The sequence below is a fragment of the Elephas maximus genome, chromosome X, assembly GCF_024166365.1.
Source record: "Elephas maximus indicus isolate mEleMax1 chromosome X, mEleMax1 primary haplotype, whole genome shotgun sequence".
NCBI lineage: Eukaryota > Metazoa > Chordata > Mammalia > Proboscidea > Elephantidae > Elephas > Elephas maximus.
In genome coordinates, this window is record NC_064846.1 from 1,379,263 (window position 1) to 1,398,721 (window position 19,459).

At 40.3% G+C, this 19,459-nt stretch overlaps 1 protein-coding gene across 4 annotated transcripts in view; it reads left to right on the forward strand.

Annotated features, from left to right (window-relative positions):
• GAB3 (GRB2 associated binding protein 3) overlaps nt 1-18,622 on the forward strand; it is a 107,392-nt gene extending 88,770 nt beyond the window's left edge. For 3 of the 4 annotated variants that reach the window (XM_049872397.1, XM_049872400.1, XM_049872398.1), the window contains 2 exons: nt 13,726-13,842; nt 15,795-18,622. In XM_049872397.1, the coding sequence (XP_049728354.1) occupies nt 13,726-13,842; nt 15,795-15,911 (234 nt within the window). In that variant the 3' untranslated portion in view covers nt 15,912-18,622. The remainder of the gene's footprint in view (nt 1-13,725; nt 13,843-15,794) is intronic. The other variant, XM_049872399.1, reaches the window with a different exon arrangement.
• The last annotated feature ends 837 nt before the right edge of the window (nt 18,623-19,459 follow it).

The window sequence follows — 19,459 nt, forward strand, 5'->3', positions numbered from 1 at the left end:
TTGACGCCTTTGAATTGTGGTGTTGGCGAAGAATATTGAATATACCATGGACTGCCAAAAGAACAAATCTGTCTTGGAAGAAGTACAACCCGAATGCTCCTTAGAAGCAAGGATGGCGAGACTGTGTCTTACATACTTTGGCTGTGTTGTCAGGAGGGATCAGTCCCTGGAGAAGGACATCATGCTTGGCAGAGTACAGGGTCAGTGGAAAAGAGGAAGACCCTCAACAAGGTGGACTGACACAGTGGCTGCAACAATGAGCTCAAGCATAACAACGATTGTAAGGATGGCGCAGGACCGGGCAGTGTTTCATTCTGTTGTGCATAGGGTTGCTATGAGTCGGAACTGACTCAACGGCACCTAACAACACAACAACACAATCAGTGGTTTATTTTGTTTTATTGCTGAGTAGCATTCAAGTGTATGGATATGCCACAGTTTTTTTATCCACTCACCCACCGAAGGACTATTTCAAATTTTTGTCAGTTCTGAATAGACCTTTTATAAACATTCTTTTAAGGATTTTTCATGGACAGAAGTTTTCATTTATCCAGGGCAATGGTTCTCAGCCAGGGGTGATTTTGCATCCCCTCCCCCCAAAGGATATCTAGAGATATTTTTTGTTGCCATGACCTGAGGCACGGGGGTGGTGCTCCTGGCATCTGGTGAATAGAGGCCAGGGATGCTGTTAAACATCCTACAATGCACAGGACAGCCCCTCCCAGCCCAACAAATGTCAATAGTGCTGCTGTTGAGAAACCCTGCTCTAGGGTAAATACCCAGTAGTGGGATTGCTGGGTCATTTGGTAACTTTGTTTAATTTTATAAGAAACTGCCAAACCATTTTCTATAGCAGGTGTATCCTTTTGCATTCCCACCAGTAATTTATGAGATTTCCAATTGCTCCACACCCTAATCAGCATACTTGGTATTGTCAAATTGTTTTTTTTTTTAATGTAGACATTCTAATAGATGTGTAGTGGTGTATCATTGTGGTTTTAATTTGTATTTCCGTGATAGTAAATGATATTGGATATATTCTCAAGTGTTTACTATGCCACCCATATATCCCCTTTGGTGGAGTATATATCTGTTCAAGCCTTTTGCCCAATTTTTAATCGGGTTGTTTTCTTATTTTTGCGTTTTGAGAGTTTTTTTTTAATATATATTCTGCACACAAGTCCTTTGGTGGATATGTGATTCTCAGAAACTTTCTCTGATTCTGTAGTATGTGTCTTTTGCAGAGCAAATATTTTTAATTTTGATGAAATCCAATTTGTTGATTTTTTTTTAATGTACTGTCATCATGTCTAAGAATTCTTTGCCTAACCCCAGGTCATGAGGATTTTCTCCTATGCATTCTTCTAAAATTATTATGGTTTTAAGCTTCATATTTAGGTCTGTGATCCATTTTGAGTTAATTTTTGTTTAAGATGTGTAGTCCGCCAAAAATCCAAACCAATTCCGTTGCCATTGAGTAGATTCTGCATCATGGCAGTCCCATGAGTTACAGAATAGAGCTGCCCCATAGCGTTTTCTTGGCTGTAATCTTTATGGAAGCAGATAACCCGACTTCTCTTCCGTGGGTGGGTTTGAACCGCCAATCTTCCTGAGGAAGATTTTAGCAAAATGAAACCAGAATATATAAAATGGATTATATATAATATATCATGAACAATTGGATTTATTTATTTATCCTAGGCATGCAAGCTTGGTTTAAAATTAGAAAAATCTATTAATAGTCATCTTGGTAAAGAAGGCAGATTGAGCACAAGCATCTATTTTTCCCTTCATCCCAAAACACTTTGTAAAATATCAGTAAAGATATTTTTAAAAGGCTAAACCCCACAAGGATGTGCAGAATTAGAGAAGAAAAATAGCAGTAACATATTGGATACTAGAAAGCAGATGGATGAGTAGTAAGTTACTTACCAGACCAAAGAAGGCTAAATACTAAATAATCTGGGGGAAAGGCAAGAACTTGACTTCTACTGTGGAATACCCAAAGAGTTCAGGAAGTATTCATTGTAGGTAGTTCTGGAAGTAGGCATGAAGGGGAAATAAAATAAGGTGTAGTGGTCAAAAGTCTGTTTCAGAACCAAGTAAATTCCAAGATTCCCTCCCCTACTCCATGGAGCTGATGTGTTGTGACTTCCCATACTGTACCTCCACAGAAAACATGGAAAGAGTATAAAACAAGAGGTCTCTGGACTGGGGCACACCAGACACAGTTGTTCAAGAATAATATGTTATAAACAAGGGGATTAAGTGAATATGCATAATGGATATGAGGACCACCCCCCCACCCCGCAACCTTCTTCTCCACTATTCCACCCTTTTCTCCAGAATGTTGACAACCATACCTTTACACTTGAATCTGGAGATTGGAAGATACTTCCCTGGGCACTTTGACAAGCCCAAGAAGCAGGACCTAGGTACTGACATTGGGAGTTTCCCAACAAAACTGCCTAGTGAGATCACCCTGTAGTAAAGCCCACAGTTGACAAGCACCACCCATGTACTCAAAGTTTTAGTACAATTAAATACAAGCAGATAGCCTATGATTATCAGACATTTCAGGACAGTGCTAACATAAAAGATAGAGACCAAAATAAACAGGAGAAAACTTTAAAAAATATAAATATCTATTAATATTCTAAGATAAATAAGATAAAATATTGTAACCATAAATCAAGAAAATCTGTTAATACAACCATCCACATTATCAGATTTAAGGAAACTGATATGATTGTCTCAGATACATAAAAGGCATTCGATAGAACTCAACATTTATTCATGAAAAATCCTGTTAGCAAATTAGGAATTGAAGGAATTTTCCTTAACCTTGTAAAAAGAAATCTCTATAAAACCTATTAAAAAAAAAAACCCAAGGTGGAGCCAAGATGACAGAATAGACAGACGCTTCCATCCAGCCCTCTTTACAACAAAGACCTGAAAAAACAAGTGAAATGAGTATATTTGTGACAAGCTGGGATCCCTGAGCATCAAAGGCAAGCTTAGACAACAAACTGAGGGGCAGGGGGAGGAAGAGACTGTTCAGAAGTGGAGAGGAGTTGCCGGCCCTGAATCGTGGGGAGCCCTCAGGCACCATTCCCTGAGCAGCTGCAGAGGCGGCGGGTTGGTCCTAGCATTCGGCTGCAGTTTCCTCAGGGAGAAGCAGCAGCCACACAGCCCGCTCACACCTCCGGGACCTGGGGAGAATGGCGCTCTCGGCAAAAGCTAAGGACTTGCAGATATTTTACCGTGCCCCCCCCCCACCCCCAAGCTAGCTTCAGCGGCTGAATCCCTAGGCCTAAGATAGACCCTGGTGAGAACATGGAGCCATCCTCCCGGCCTTGGGGAAGGAAAAAATTTCCAACTGGGGGGAAAAGATAATTTGCTACCTCCATTAACCGGGGGAACTCAAGACAGAAGCAGCCCCATGCCAGGCATAAACCGTCCATGGACCTTGAGCACCTTTCCCTTCTGCATGGACTTGTGTGGGCCTATTTGGGGATAATAGGCCCTTGTTGGCAAACTCCAACCATTTCAGCTGTGCAGTGGAGAAGTGGGTGTTTGACGTTTGACATTGCTTTGCCTATTAAACAAGATCCTCGCCTACCCACACCAGGGACCTAAGGACTGGTAGCTCCACTCAGGTCACCCAGCCACCCGCGACAGGGGTCCAGAGATAACTGGTACCTCCCAGTCCTTACAACCAGAAACTTTGGGTGCCCATAGTCCGTATGCAGAACTCACCCAACAGCATGCTCTAGGGAACAGGGACGCGTTTTCCTCAGAGACACTCGGAGGTCGGTTCTTAGCCCCCTGCCTTGTTCAGAGCGTGACTCCCTGCTGCAATCAGATACCGGTATATACGCCAATCACCCCTGCCCCTCTAAGACTGTAGCACAGAGCCTGTACCACAAACTTGATGATCAGCTACCTGGAAACTGGAGCTGAATTCATAAAAGAAAACTGAATGGACGCCTAGACTGATATCCTGATAACAGCTCTAGCCAGCTGGGGACAGGACACCAGAGCTCCAAAGGTGAAAATAATCAAGGTAGCTCACTAAAGCAACCCATAGGGGTATACCAAAACAAAACAAAGCAAGCAGCTACAACACAGTAAGCAAGCAAAAGCTAATACAATAACTTATAGATGGCTCAGAGACAACAGTCAATATCAAGTCACATAAAGAAACAGACCATGATCACCTCAACAAGCTCTCAAAACAAAGAATCCAGGGATTTTCTAGATGAAAATGCATTTCTGAAATTACCAGATGCAGAATACAAAAGTTTAATATACAGAACCCTTCAAGACATCAGGAAGGAAATGAGGCACTACGCAGAACAAGCCAAGGAACACACAGATAAAGCAACTGAAGAAATTAGAAAGATTATTCAGGAACATAATGAAAAGTTTAATAAGCTGAAAAAATCCATAGAGAGACAGCAATCAGAAATTCAGAAGATTAACAATAAAATTACAGAATTAGACAACTCTAGAAAGTCAGAGGAGCAGAACTGAGCAAGTAGAAGCTAGAATTTCTGAACTCGAAGATAAATCACTTGGCACTAATATATTTGAAGAAAAATCAGATAAAAGAATTAAAAAAAAGGAAGAAACCTTAAGAATCATGTGGGACTCTATCAAGAGAAATAACCTACCAGTGATTGGAGTACCAGAACAGGGAAGGATAACAGAAAATACAGAGAAAATTGTTGAAAATTTGTTGGCAGAAAACTTCCCTGATATTGTGAAAGATGAGAAGATATCTATCCAAGATGCTCATCGAACTCCATATAAGGTAGATCTGAAAAGAAACTCACCAAGACATATTATAATCAAACTTGCCAAAACCAGAGAGAATTATAAGAGCAGCGAGAGATAAAGGAAAAGCCACCTGCAAAGGAGAGCCAATAAGAATAAGCTCAGACTGCTCAGCAGAAACCATGCAGGCAAGAAGGCAATGGGATGACATATTTAAAAAATTGAAGGAAAAAATTGCCTGCCAAGAATCATATAGCCAGCAAAATTGTCTCTTAAATATGAAGGTGAAATTAAGACATTTCCAGATAAACACAAGTTTAGGGAATTCATAAAAACCAAACCAAAACTACGAGAAATACCAAAGGGAGTTCTTTGGTTAGAAAATCCATAATATCAGGTATCAACCCAAGACTAGAACACTGCGCAGAGCAATCAGAAGTCAACCCAGACAGGGAAATTAAAAAAAAATTATAAAAATAAGCCCAAGACAGGGTAACAGCGAAGTTATTATATAAAAGAAGACAACATCAAAACGATAAAGAGGGCCTAAGAAATGTAATCATAGACCTTCCATATGGAGAGGAAGTTACAACGATACAAAGAAATAAAAGTTAGTTTTAAATTTAGAAAAATAGGGGTAAATAATAATAATAATAATAATAATAAGGTAACCACAAAGGAGACAAACTATCCTACTTATCAAAATACAATACAAGGGAAAAATAGAGACTCAGCAGAAACAAAATCAACAACAACAAATATGAGGAAAGGACAACAATATATACTCAGCAGATAAAATTAAGTGGGAAAAAGAAACTGTCAACAACACACACAAAAAAAGACATCAAAATGACAGCACTAAATTCATAACTATCCATAATTATGCTGAATGTAAATGGACTAAATGCACCAATAAAGAGACAGAGAGTAGCAGAATGGGTTAAAAAACAAGATCCGTCTATATGCTGCCTACAAGACTCACACCTTAGAATAAGAGACAAACAAACAAAAACTCAAAGGGTGGAAAAAAATATATCAAGCAAACAACAATCAAAAAAGCGCAGGAGTGGCAATACTAATTTCTGACAAAATAGACTTTAAAGTTAAAAACAATAGGAAAGGGTAAGGAAGGACACTATATAATGATTAAAGGGACAATACACCAAGTCGATATAACCATATTAAATATTTATGCACCCAATGACAGGGCTGCAAGATACATGAAACAAACTCTACCAGCATTGAAAAGTGAGATAGACAGCTCCACAATAATAGTAGGAGACTTCAACACACCACTTTTGGTGAAGGACAGGACATCCAGAAAGAAGCTCGGTAAAGACACGGAAGATCTAAATGCCACAATTAACCAACTTCACCTTGTAGACATATACAGAACACTCCACCCAACAGCAACCAAGTATACTTTCTTTTCTAGTGCACATGGAACATTGTCTAGAATAGACCACATATTAGGTCATAAAGCAAGCCTTAGCAGAATCCAAAACATTGAAATATTACAAAGCATCTTCTCTGACCATAAGGCCATAAACGTGGAAATCAATAACAGGAAAAGCAGGGAAAAGAAATCAAACACTTGGAAATTGAACAATACCCTGCTCAAAAAAGACTGGATTATAGAAGACATTCAGGATGCAATAAAGAAATTCATAGAATCCAATGAGAATGAAAACACTTCCTATCAGAACCTTTCGGACACAGGAAAAGTGGTGCTCAGAGGCCAATTTATATCAATAAATGCACACATCCAAAAAGAGGAAAGGGCCAAAATCAAAGAATTATCCCTACACCTTGAACAAATAGAAGGGGAGAGCAACAAAAGAAACCCTCAGGCGCCAGAAGAAAACAATAAAAATTAGAGCTGAACTAAATGAAATAGAAAACAGAAAAACAATTGAAAGAATTAACAAGACCAAAAGCTGTTTTTTTCAAAAACTCAACAAAATTGATAAACCACTGGCCAAACTGAAAAAGGAAAAACAGGAGAGGAAGCAAATAACCCGAATAAGAAATGAGATGGGTGATATAAAACAGACCCAACCAAAATTAAAAGAATCATATCAGATTACTATGAAAAACTGTACTCAAATTTGAAAACCTAGAATGGATGAATTCCTAGAAACACACTACCTGCCTAAACTAACACAAACAGAGGTAGAACAACTAAATAAACCCATAACAAAAGAAGAGATTGAAAAGGTAATCAAAAAACTCCCAACAAAAAAAAGCCCTGGTCTGGATGGCTTCACTGCAGAGTTCTACCAAACTTTCAGAGAAGAGTTAACACCACTTCTACCAAATGTATTTCAGAGCATAGAAAAGGACGGAATACTACCAAATTCATTCTATGAAGCCACCATATCCCTGATACCAAAACCAGGTAAAGACACCACAAGAAAAGAATAATTATATCCCTCATGAACGTACATGCAAAAATCCTCAACAAAATCCTAGCCAATAGAATTCAACAACATATCAAAAAAATAATTCCCCATTACCAAGTGGGATTCATACCAGGTATGCAGGGATGGTTCAACATTAGAAAAACAATGTAACCCACCACATAAATAAAACAAAAGACAAGAATCACATGATTTTATCAATTGATGCAGAAAAGGCATTTGACAGAGTTCAACACTCATTCATGATAAAACTCTCAGCAAAATAGGAATAGAAGGAAAATTCCTCAACATAATAAAGGGCGTTTATACAAAGCCGGTGTTCAACATTATCCTAAATGGAGAGAGTCTGAAAGCATTCCCCTTGAGATCAGGAACCAGACAAGGATACCCTTTACCACCACTCTTATTCAACACTGTGCTGGAGGTCCTAGCCAGAGCAATTAGGCTAGATAAAGAAAGGGCATCCAGCCTGGCAAGAAAGAAGTCAAAGTATCTGTATTTGCAGATGACATGATCTTATACACAGAAAACCCTACGGAATCCTCCAGAAAACTACTGAAACTAATAGAAGAGTTCAGCAGAGTATGGGGATACAAGATAAACATACAAAAATCAGTTGGATTCCTCTACACTGACAAAAAGAACATCAAAGAGGAAATCACCAAATCCATGCCATTTACAGTAGCCCCCAAGAAGATAAAATTCTTAGGAATAAACCTTACCAGAGATGTAAAAGATGTATACAAAAAAAACTACAGTCCACTTCTGCAAGAAATCAAAAGAGACTTACGTAAGTGGAAAAGCATACCTTGCTCGTGGATAGGAAGACTTAACATTATAAAAATGTCTATTCTACCAAAAGTGATCTATACATTTAATACAATTCCGATCCAAATTCCAACAACATTCTTTAATGAGATGGAGAAACATATCACCAACTTCATATGGAAGGGAAAGAGGCCCCAGATAAATAAGGCGTTACTGAAAAAAGAAGAACAAAGTGGGAGGCCTTATTTTACCTGATTTTAGAACCTATTGTACCGCCACAGTAGTCGAAACACCCTGGTACTGGTACAACAACAAATATATGGATCAATGGAACAGAATTGAGCATCCAGACATAAATCCATCCACATATGAGCAGTTGATATTTGACAAAGGCCCCAAAACCGTTCAATGGGTAAAAGACAGTCTTTTTAACAAATGGTGCTGGCATAACTGGATATCCATCTGCAAAAAAAAATGAAACAAGACCCATATTTCACTCCATGCATAACAACTAAGTCAAAATGGATCAAAGACCTAAATATAAAATCTAAAATGATAAAAGATCATGGAAGAAAAAATAGGAACAACGTTCGGAGCCCTAATACATGGCATAAACAGTATACACAACGTTATTAACAAGGCAGAAGAGAAACTAGATAACTGGGATCTCCTAAAAATCAAACACCTATGCTCATCCAAAGACTTCACCGAAAGAGTAAAAAGACCATCTACAGACTGGGAAAAAGTTTTTAGCTATGACATTTCTGATCAGCGCCTGATCTCTAAAATCTACATCATATTGTAAAAACTCAGCTACAAAAAGACAAATAACCGAATTAAAAAATTGGCAAAAGATATGAATAGACACTTCACTAAAGAAGACATTCAGGTAGCTAACAGATATATGAGGAACTGTTCACGATCATCAGCCATTAGAGAAATGCAGATCAAAACTACAATGAGATTTCATCTCACTCCAACAAGGCTGGCATTAATCCAAAAAACACAAAATAATAAATGTTGGAGAGGCTGTGGAGAGATTGGAACACTTCTACACTGCTGGTGGGAATGTCAAATGGTACACCACTTCGGAAATCGATTTGGCGCTTCCTTAAAAAGCTAGAAATAGAACTACTGTATGATCCAGCAATCCCACTCCTTGGAATATATCCTAGAGAAATAAGAGCCTTTACACGAACAGATATATGCACACCCATGTTTGTTGTGCAGCACTGTTTACAATAGCAAAAAGATGGAAGCAACCAAGGTGCCCATCAACAGATGAATGGATAAATTATGGTATATTCACACAATGGAATATTACGCATAGATAAAGAACAGTGAGGAATCCGTGAAACGTTTCATAACATGGAGGATCCTAGAAGGCATTATGCTGAGTGAAATTAGTCAGTTGCAAAAGGACAAATATTGCATAAGACCACTATTATAAGAACTTGAGAAATAGTTTAAACTGAGAAGGCAACATTCTTTTGTGGCTACGAGAGGAGGGGAGGGAGGGACGGTAGAAGAGGGGCATTCACTAATTAGATAGTAGATAAGAACTACTTTAGGTGAAGGGAAAGACAACACAATACAGGGGAGGTCAGCACCGTTGGACTAAACCAAAAGCAAAGAAGTTTCCAGAATAAACTGAATGCTTCAAAGGCCACCGTAGTAGGGGCAGGGGTCTGGAGACGATGGTTTCAGGGGACATCTAAGTCAATTGGCATAATAAAAACGATTAAGAAAACATTCTGCATCCCACTTTGATGAGTTGTATCTGGGGTCTTAAACGCTAGTAAGCAGCCATCTAAGATGCATCAATTGGTCTCAACCCACCTGGATCAAAGGAGAATGAAGAACACCAAGGACACAAGGCGATTACGAGCCAAAGAGGCAGAAAGGGCCATATGAACCAGAGACTAGGTCATCCTGAGACCAGAAGAACTAGATGGTTCCCAGCTACAACCGATGACTGCCCTGACAGGGAACACAACAGAGAACCCCTGAGGGAGCAGGAGAGCAGTGGGATGCAGACCCCAAATTCTCATAAAAAGACCAGACTTAATGGTCTGACTGAGACTGGAAGGACCCCGGTGGTCATGGCCCCCAGACGTGTTGTCCCAGGACAGGAACCATTCCCGAAGCCAACTCTTCAGACATGGATTGGACTGGACAATGGGTTGGAGGGGGATGCTGGTGAGGAGTGAGCTTCTTGGATCAGGGGGACACTTGAGACTATGTTGGCATCTCCTGCCTAGAGGGGAGATGAGAGGGTGGAGGGGCTTAGAAGCTGGCGAAATGGACACGAAAAGAGAGAGTGGAGGGGGAGACTGCGCTGTCTCATTAGGGGGAGCGTAGTTGGGAGTGTGTAGCCAGGTATATATGGGTTTTTGTGTGAGGGACTGGCTTGATTTGTAAACTTTCCATTAAAGCACAATAAAAAAAAATCCCAAAAGCAAATCCATTGCCATTGAATCAATTCCAATTCACGGCAACTGTACTCGACAGAGGAGAACTGACCCATAGGGTTTTCAGGGAGCTTCTAGTAGATTTGAATTGCTGACCTTTTCGTTAGTAGCCAAGCTCTTAACCACTGTGCCACCAGGGCTCCATAAAACCTATAGTAGGTTTCATATTCAGTGGTGACACATTAAAAAAATAGTTTCTTTAAAATAAGGTATATTGGTTTTCACTATTTCTGTTCAACATTGTACAGGAAGTACTGGCCAGTGATAGAAGACAAGGAAACAAAAATATGAGAATTAGAAAGGGAGGAAGAAAGCAAACTCTGATTAGGCATAGACAAAGGATTGTGTATACAGAAAACCCAAAGATGTCTACCTACAAATCACTAGAATTATTAGGAGATTTTAGCAAGATGAATGGATGTAAAATCAACACGCAAAAGTCCACAGAACTTTTATACAATGGTAAAAGAAAGTGTGATTTAAATAAAACATCATTTACAATGGCAATAAAACTCTAGTATCTAGGGATAAATCAAACTAGAGATTGGTAAGAACGTTTTGGAGAAAAGTGTTAAAACTTTATTGAGTGATGTTTAAGAAGATCTAAATAAATGGAAAGATAGGCAATGTTCTTGGATTGGAAGGCTCAAATATTAAAGATGTCAATTCTTACCAAATCCGTGACAGAGGTTTTTATGGAACTTTGAAACTGATTCTGAAATGTATATGGAATAGCAAAGGGGGGTTGAGATGACCCAAGGCACTTTGGAGGATGGTCTTTGTCCTACCAGATATCAAGGCTTACTGGCAAGTACAGTAATGAATACAGAGTAATGCTGGTACAGGTGTAGACCAATATGCCAATAGAATAGAAGGGAGAGCCCAGCCAGAAAGAGACCCAAACACATATGGATACTTGATATAGGAATGGGGGTTGTATTCCTAGGGGAAAGGTTGGTTATCCGTGTGGGGTTTTTTTTTAAAAAAACAAAGGATTGTATCCTATTTCAGCCCCATATTTTAAAACTAATTCAAGCTAGATTGACGTCCCTGGGTATTGCAGATGGTTAAACATTCAGCTACTAGCTGAAAAGTTGGCAGTTCAAACCCACCCAGAGGTGCCACGGGAGACACCTTGAAAACCCTTTGGAACAGTTCTGCTCAGCACATATGGGGTCAGAATTGATTTGATGGCAACTAACAACAGCAACAAACTAGATTATTAACTAAATGTGAAAGACATAACTTTACAAGTTTTTAGGAGATAATATAGAGAAATAAATTGTGACTTCAGAATAGGAACAATTCCATAATAAAACACAAGTGCAAATCATACTGGAAAAGATTGAGATACTGTATTACATTAAAAGTAAGAACTCTTCATTAAAAAATACCATGTTGTTGTTAAGTGCTGCCAAGTCATTTTCAACTCACAGTAACCCCATGTGACAGAGTAGAGCTGCCCGATAGGGTTTTCCCAGGCTGTAATCTTTACAGAAGCAGATTGCCAGGTCTTTCTCTTGCAGAGACGCTGGGTGGATTCAAACCACCAACCTTTCAGTTAGCAGCTAAGCACTTAACCATTTGTGCTGCCAGGAGTCCTTAAGTAAAGAGAATGAAAAGACAGGCCACAGATCAACATGGGCTATTTGCAATGCACATAACCAGCAAATAATTACTCTCCAGGATATATGAACTATGAAGGATAAATAAGAAAAATACAAATAATCCAATTAAAAAATGACCGAAAATTGAACAAGCATTTCACAGAAGACAACAAATGACTTTTAAACATATGAAGAGGTGCCCAGGCTAATTACTGTATTTTAATGCAAGTAATGCGCGCCTTCTACATTTGTTTGCCAACCGCACCCCCCCACCCCATGAGATATTTTTGAAAGTGCAGTATGCTACTTTTATTTTTTATAGCTACATGTAAAAAAAATTGGCATAGTGGCCCTTATGAAAGTACCTCACAAGAGACAGTGTGGTTGGCAGACAGGCATAGAAGGCATGCATCATTTGTGTAAAACTTCAATAATCAGGAGAATGGAAAATAAAACCACAATTGATACCCTTCACCTCTATCAGGAAACCCTGGTAGCGTAGTGGTTCAATGCTATGGCTGCTCAGCAAAAGGAGGGCAGCTCGAATCCACCAGGCGCTCCTTGGAAGCTCTATGGGGCAATTCTACTCTGTTCTATAGGGTTGCTATGAGTCAGAATCGACTCGGCAGTGGGTTTGGTTTTTGGTTTATCTCTGTCAGGTCAGAAAAACATTACAAAGTCTGACAATACCAAGTGTGGACCAGGATGTGGAGCAATAGGAACTCCTGGTACACGTGTTGGTTGGTCCAACCACTTTGGAAAATCATTTGGTATTATTAATAAAATTGAATATGCGCACATCCTATAACCCAGCAGTGCCATTCCCAAGTGAACACCCTAGAAATTTTCACACAGGTGCAGGAATGTTCATGGCAGCATTATCTGTAACAGCTCCCAATCTGGAAACAACCCAAATTCCATTGAAGGTAGAATGGTTAAATAAATCATTCAGTGAAATAATCTATAGCAATGGAAATCAATGAAATAAAGCTAATACATCAGCGTAGGAAAATATTAGGTACATGATAATGAGCAAAAATTTAAGTCCCTAAAAATACATACAATATTATTTTACTGATATAAAGTTCAAAAACAGACAAAACTAAACAATACACTATTTAAAGATCCTTATATTGTTACAAAGCTAAAATTTAAAAAGAAAAGGAGTGGTAAACGCAAAATTCCAGATAGTGTTTAACCTCTTGGGGAGGCGCAGAGAAGGAGATAGAAGAGGGGAAACGGCGCTTCAGTGCTATTGGTTGTGTTCCATTTCTTCATAAGCGTGGTGAGTACATATGGGTATATGTTGCACATATGTTAAAACTCTTTGTACATACATTTGTGATGCCTTTGCTAGAACGTCAATAAGTAGTTGATATTTCTAAGATCTAATCTCAACAGCACAATTGTGTCTGTCTGATCCAAAAAAAGAAAGAACATTTTTGAAGAAATCTTGGCAAATTGTTTCCATGGTGAATAATGGCATGATTTCATAGTGAAGGCTGAATTGGCTATATTGTATTAAAAATTCCAGCTCTTGATCACATGTCCTGTGTGATCTCCTGAGCTGTCATCCGACCAGTCAATTGTGATCTGATGGCAGCTGCTCAACAACTCATTCTTCCCTGGTGCAGCTGAGTTAGAAGCTATTAACTGAAGTCCTGTGGTGTTGCTTCCTAGCAGGAGCACAGACAAGCCAGTTCCCTGAGCAGTGGTGCTTTGACTTGGACAAAGCAATTCAGCCTGGATTATTTAGCTCTGGACTTTAACTCAACATCACCAGCTCCTGTACAGAAGGTATGGCTTTGTGTCTGAGAATTCCTAGGTAATTATATTTGTTGAGATTTTTCTGAGTTTTGAAGCCACCCATGCATGTTCTCTTGAGAAGATCTTGAAAATGCAGACATGTATCATGAAGAATATTAAAATCAGCTATAATCCTGCCACTCAGAGAGAAGGATATTCTGGCATATTTCCTTCTAGGGTGTTTTTTTTTTTTTATTGTACTTTAGATGTAGGTTTATAGAGCAAACTAGTGTCTCATTAAACAGTTAGTACACGTATTGTTTTATGACATTGGTTAACAACCCCACAACATGTCAATACTCTGCATTCTCAACCTTGGGTTCCCTATTATCAGCTTTCCTGTTCCCTCCTGCCTTCTAGTCTTTGCCCCAGGGCTGGTGTGCCCCTTTAGTCTCATTTTGTTTTATGGGCCTGTCCATTCTCTGGCTGAAGGGTGAAGCTCAGGAGTGTCTTCATTACTGAGCTGAAAGGGTGTCCAGGGGCCATACTCTCAGGTTTCTCTAGTCTCTGTCAGACCAGCAAGTCTGGTCTTTCTTTTTGAGTTAGGATTTTGTTCTACATTGTTCTCTAGCTCTGTCCAGGACCTTCTATTGTGAACCCTGTCAGAGCAGTCAGTGGTGGTATCCGGGCACCATCTAGTTGTACTAGACTCAGTCTGGTGGAGGCTGTGGTAGATGTGGTCCATTAGTCCTGTAGACCAGTCTTTCCCTTGTATCTTTAGTTTTCTTCATTCTTCCTTGCTCCCGAAGGAGTGAGACCAGTGGAGTACCCTATATGGCCGCTCACAAGCTTTTAAGACCCCAGACACTACTCACCAAAGTAGAATGTAGAACATATTTTTATAAACAATGTTATGTCAGTTGAGCTAGATGTTCCCCAAGACCATGGTCCCCACAGCCCTCAGCCCAGCAATTCTGTCCTCTAGGATATTTTTTTGTGTATATCTATGTATATGTTATATTCCTCTTCTTCAAATTTTGGACTGCAAAGTTTATAGAAAATTTTCTCAGGCAGAGATGAGGGTGGAGTAAAGGGCACTAAAGGCAGAAGAAGGATCGGCTCAGGGAAAAATTCATAACCCAATTTGGCAAGAGTTTTGGGAATGGTGAAAGGAGTCCCAAGTTGAAAGTGGCTATGTAGTGAAGGACCTCAAATGCCAGGTTGGGCAGTTCTAACGCCTTTGGGTAGTATTCTCTGTAAAGTGGGAATAAGAAATAATAACACCTACCTCTAAGGGCTGTTGTGAGGATTAAATAAGTTAATACATGTAAGCAATCACAATCATTAACTAGGGTCACTGCACAGTCGACGCATGGTCAGCAGTAGACAACAACTAAATATTTTTGAGCTGGGAATGGTCATAATCAAAATTGTGCCCAACAGTGTATCGTTTGGTGACAAATGCAATTCACAGAATATAATGTATGATTCCATTAAAAAAATTATACATGTATTGGAAAACATCTCTCTTGGTGAATGAACTCCTACTTCTCCTTCACCTTTAATGTCATTCCAGAAAGCCTGGTCAGAAGGGTGGGATGAGCAAGTACAAAAAGTACATTAGTCAGTTTTGCTAGGCTATGCAGTCAAAACAAACAACCCCCAGTTCTCAGTGACTTACAGCCACAAAGATTTTTTTCAGATTTGGCTCATGTACTGCCCATTGCAGGCTGGGAAGTTCTGCTCCAGGTCATCTTCCATCCAGGGCCCCAGCACTCGGAAGGAGCAGCCATCATCTGAGGCAAGCTGGTCTTGAAGCAGAGGGAAAGGAGAGATTGCAGAATTATGTCATGCGTCTTTTTTCCATAGGATTGGCACACATTACTTCCACTCACATTATATTGGTGAAAGCAAGTCAAATGGCTATAGCGAAGTTGAAGGGTAGACATTTTCCTGAATGTTTTATTAGGTGTTCTGAAAACCCTTTTGTTCTCGCTTTGCAGAAACTCTTTCTTTCCGAAGAGCAAAGAGTAGACTATGTCCAAGTGGATGAACAGAAGACACAAGCTCTCCAAAGCACCAAGCAGGAATGGACTGATGAGAGGCAATCAAAAGTGTGAGGGATGTGCATTTGGGGGAGTTTGGGGCTGGAGATGAGTTTTTGCACGAGACCCAAACTGGTGATCGACACGGGTCAAAACCAAAAGAGAATGGGTGATTCCAGTGGTCTTGATGAGAACCTTGAGGAAAGGGGACTTGTTTGTATGCTTTAATGGAGAACAGATGGGAGCACTTTCCTCTCAGAGGGTGGTCTGTGGGTGTCCAGCCCTTCAGCCTGAACCTGTTGCAGCGGTTTCCTTCTCCAGCTACACTGTCCTTCACAGATCCTTGGCCTTGACTCTGCAGTCCTACGAGTCAGAGATTGAGATTCCATTCATTCAGGAAGTGTAGAAACAATAAAAACAAGCCTTAAGAGAACATTTTTCCTAGAGTCTTGTTAAAAGCGCTCCAATGGAGTAATTGGAGAGAAGATTGGAGCCAGTATTGGTACCAACAGAATGACATCATTTTGCTCCAATAACTGGCATTCTGACCCCTCTCCTCTGTTTACATTTGGAATCCTGAAATACCCTAGCTAGTGGGGCCCCTGAGGCCATCTTGTCCCAGCCCCTGAAGGCACAGCGATGGTCACACTGGTGGCAAAACTTGTACTCCTTAGTCCAAAGACTCCAGCAGACAAAGAGAATTCAAGGTAACAGGGCAGTGAGTCCCAGGCTCTGTGCTAAGCATATCAAATAACCCTGGTGGCTCTAAGAATTCCGTGGTTGAACAGGTACCTGGAGCACAGTATTCCATTGCTGTTAGCCCCTTCCCAATGTGCTTTCTCAGGCATCATCTCAGCTGCCCCTATGAAGCGTACCTCCCTGTGACCTGGCTAACACCGGCAGAATAATTTTTGCCACCTTGGGGAGTGATATAAATCATCCCTGGCTATCCCATTATGGACCCTGGCTTTTGTGTGATAATAAGAAATGATCAGAAAAAGAATGAGTTTCTTTCTCAGCTTTTCTTACACATTTTCACTTCTGCTTTAGAGATTACTAGGTCCTGAGAGTACAAACCCTCCTGCTTTGTAATGATGCCACCATGTGATCCCTTCCTTTACAAGGACCTGTGGTCATGGGCCCCAAAATGACAGTCTCAGTTGAGCACAAGGTTTGACTTACTGGCCCTTCTACATCCTTCTGAGTACCTAAAGCCAGAAGACATACCTGAACAACTCTGATTAAGCAGAGACTTGTCTGCCATTCCCTTTGACAAGAGTGGATCAAATAGGTGGGCAGGACTATGATTATCAGGGTAGTGGGGCAGTTGTAGGCTTTGCTGCAAGGTTTTACGGTTTCTAACTGCCCCAAAGGGGAGTAAATAGCAAAGTAATTCTGATTTTCAAAGTAGCAGGCTGTGAAGACACCATTCTCCTCCTCAGGCAAAGAACGGACGACTTGCGAAGTACACTAAATGAGTTCGGAGTCCTTAGTGAACCTGGACAGAGTACCAAGAGGGGTCCCTGCCCTGTGATCAGCTTCACATGCAGATGCGTGGGCGGGCCCAGGTCACCTGCAAAGAGTCACGGAGTCTCAGGCAAGAACTTGGGCCTCTAGACTGCCAATTCAAATAACTCATAGCTCCCCCTTGTTCGGGGCACATGTGCATAGGTTACGTGGCTGAGGCTGGTGTAGAAGAATTGTATGCCTGAGGATCAAGAATCATACCAGACTGAAGATAGATCAGAAAAGAAAATATAGTTGAAATTATATCAATAGTGAAAGGTCATTCAATTGACCAAAAAAAAAAATCTTATTCTACAAAACATTTCCAGAAATGTATTTACTGCATGAAGTAATACACACTTGAGTGGCATGACCTGTTTAGGAGTAATCAGTTAAAACTAGGAATGCTCTGAATAGGGGCTACCTAGTTCCCACCACAGTTCAAAGGTATGGATGGTGATAAGGTGTAGGAATTAAAAAAAAAAAAGGTGACCTTATCCTCATTTCTAGGGTGTCATGTGATCATGTCCTGCTTTGATAAAACTGCTAATGGATAGCTAAGCAAAAATGTAACAATTCAGGGAAACAAAAGACAGATAACTTTTGCGCTTACAGCAGCATATGTTCCTGAAAAAAGCATCATAAATCCAAACGATGCTGGACAAACCTTGTTTTCCGGCAGAAACAATTGGTGTGTAATAGAGGGCTATGTTTATGACGAAGAGCCTGATGGTTTTTTATAGAAGTCATCCCAAATACCATTCTGAGCCCAGGACACAGGACATGTCTGTACGCTGTACAGTATATATCTTCCTAAAAGATTTGGAAATCAACCAACCAGGGCAATACTGTAATTAAATCGCATATTGTTCTCTGTCATTCATTTCTGTTTCAATTTGTTGGGAAATTCCTCCAGGTCAGGGGCTGTGCAGTGCAGGAGGAGGGACTGAAGTGTCTCAAGTTTGCAAGACCCAAAGGCCATAAGCCAGAGACCTTTGGGAATTAAGCTGTGGTTGGGAAGGGAGGAACCTGGACACCCAGCACCCAGCCTGGCTGTAATAATGGCACCAAGTGAACCAGTAGGAGTCACTGCACAAGCCACTTCACTGAGAAGCAGAAATCAAGGCCAGACTGGAGGTTCTCTTTAGGCCTGACTCTCTCCTCAAAAAGGCTTCCATAGACCCACTTTGCATCATCTCTGTACCCATAATGGCACTGATTTTTTAAAAAGCTCATTTTGTTTTTATGATTTGCATTTTGGCACTAATAAAAGTTTTATCAAGAGGAATAATGACTTAAGCTCCCTGTAATTTGTTTTAAGTTACAATATTCAATAGAAACAACACCATGTTTAGTGAGAATAACAATAGAAGCATCCCTGTTAAAGTCTGGAACAGGGCAAATATATCTTTATCACCACTATAATTTTATTCTAGACGTAAACAATAAAGTCAGACAAGTAGAAGACAAGTACAAAAATCAAAAAACGGAAGGTAAATGGATCATCATTTTGGGAGATTTAAGTGTTTACCTGGAAAAAACAGAATCCAATTGGAAAACTACTACAAATGATAAGAGAATTCAGTAAAGAGGCCTGATACACAGCTGATATACAAAAATCAGTAATCTTTATAAACAAAAGCAATAACTAGCAAAGGTGAACAAAACACCATTGACAAGAACAATGTTGTTGTTAAGTGCATGGAGTCAGAGGTCGTGGTCCCCAGGCTTTCTGTTAGCCCAAGACTGGAGCCATTCCCAAAGCCAACTCTTCGGAGAGGGATTGGACTGGACTGTGGGATAGAAAATGATACTGGTGAGGAGTGAGCTTCTTGGATCAAGTAGACATGAGACTATGTGGGCACCTCCTGCCTGGAGGGGAGATGAGAGGGCAGAGGGGGTCAGAAGCTGGCCAAATGGACACAAAAATAGAGGACGGAGAGAAGGAGTGTGCTGTATCATTCGGGGAAGAGCAACTGGGAGTATATGTTGTTGTTAGGTGCCATGGAGTGGGCTCCGACTCATAGCGACCTATGCACAACAGAACAAAACACTACCGGGTCCTGCGCCATCCTTATAATCGTTGTTACTCTTCAGCTCATTGTCGCAGCCACTAT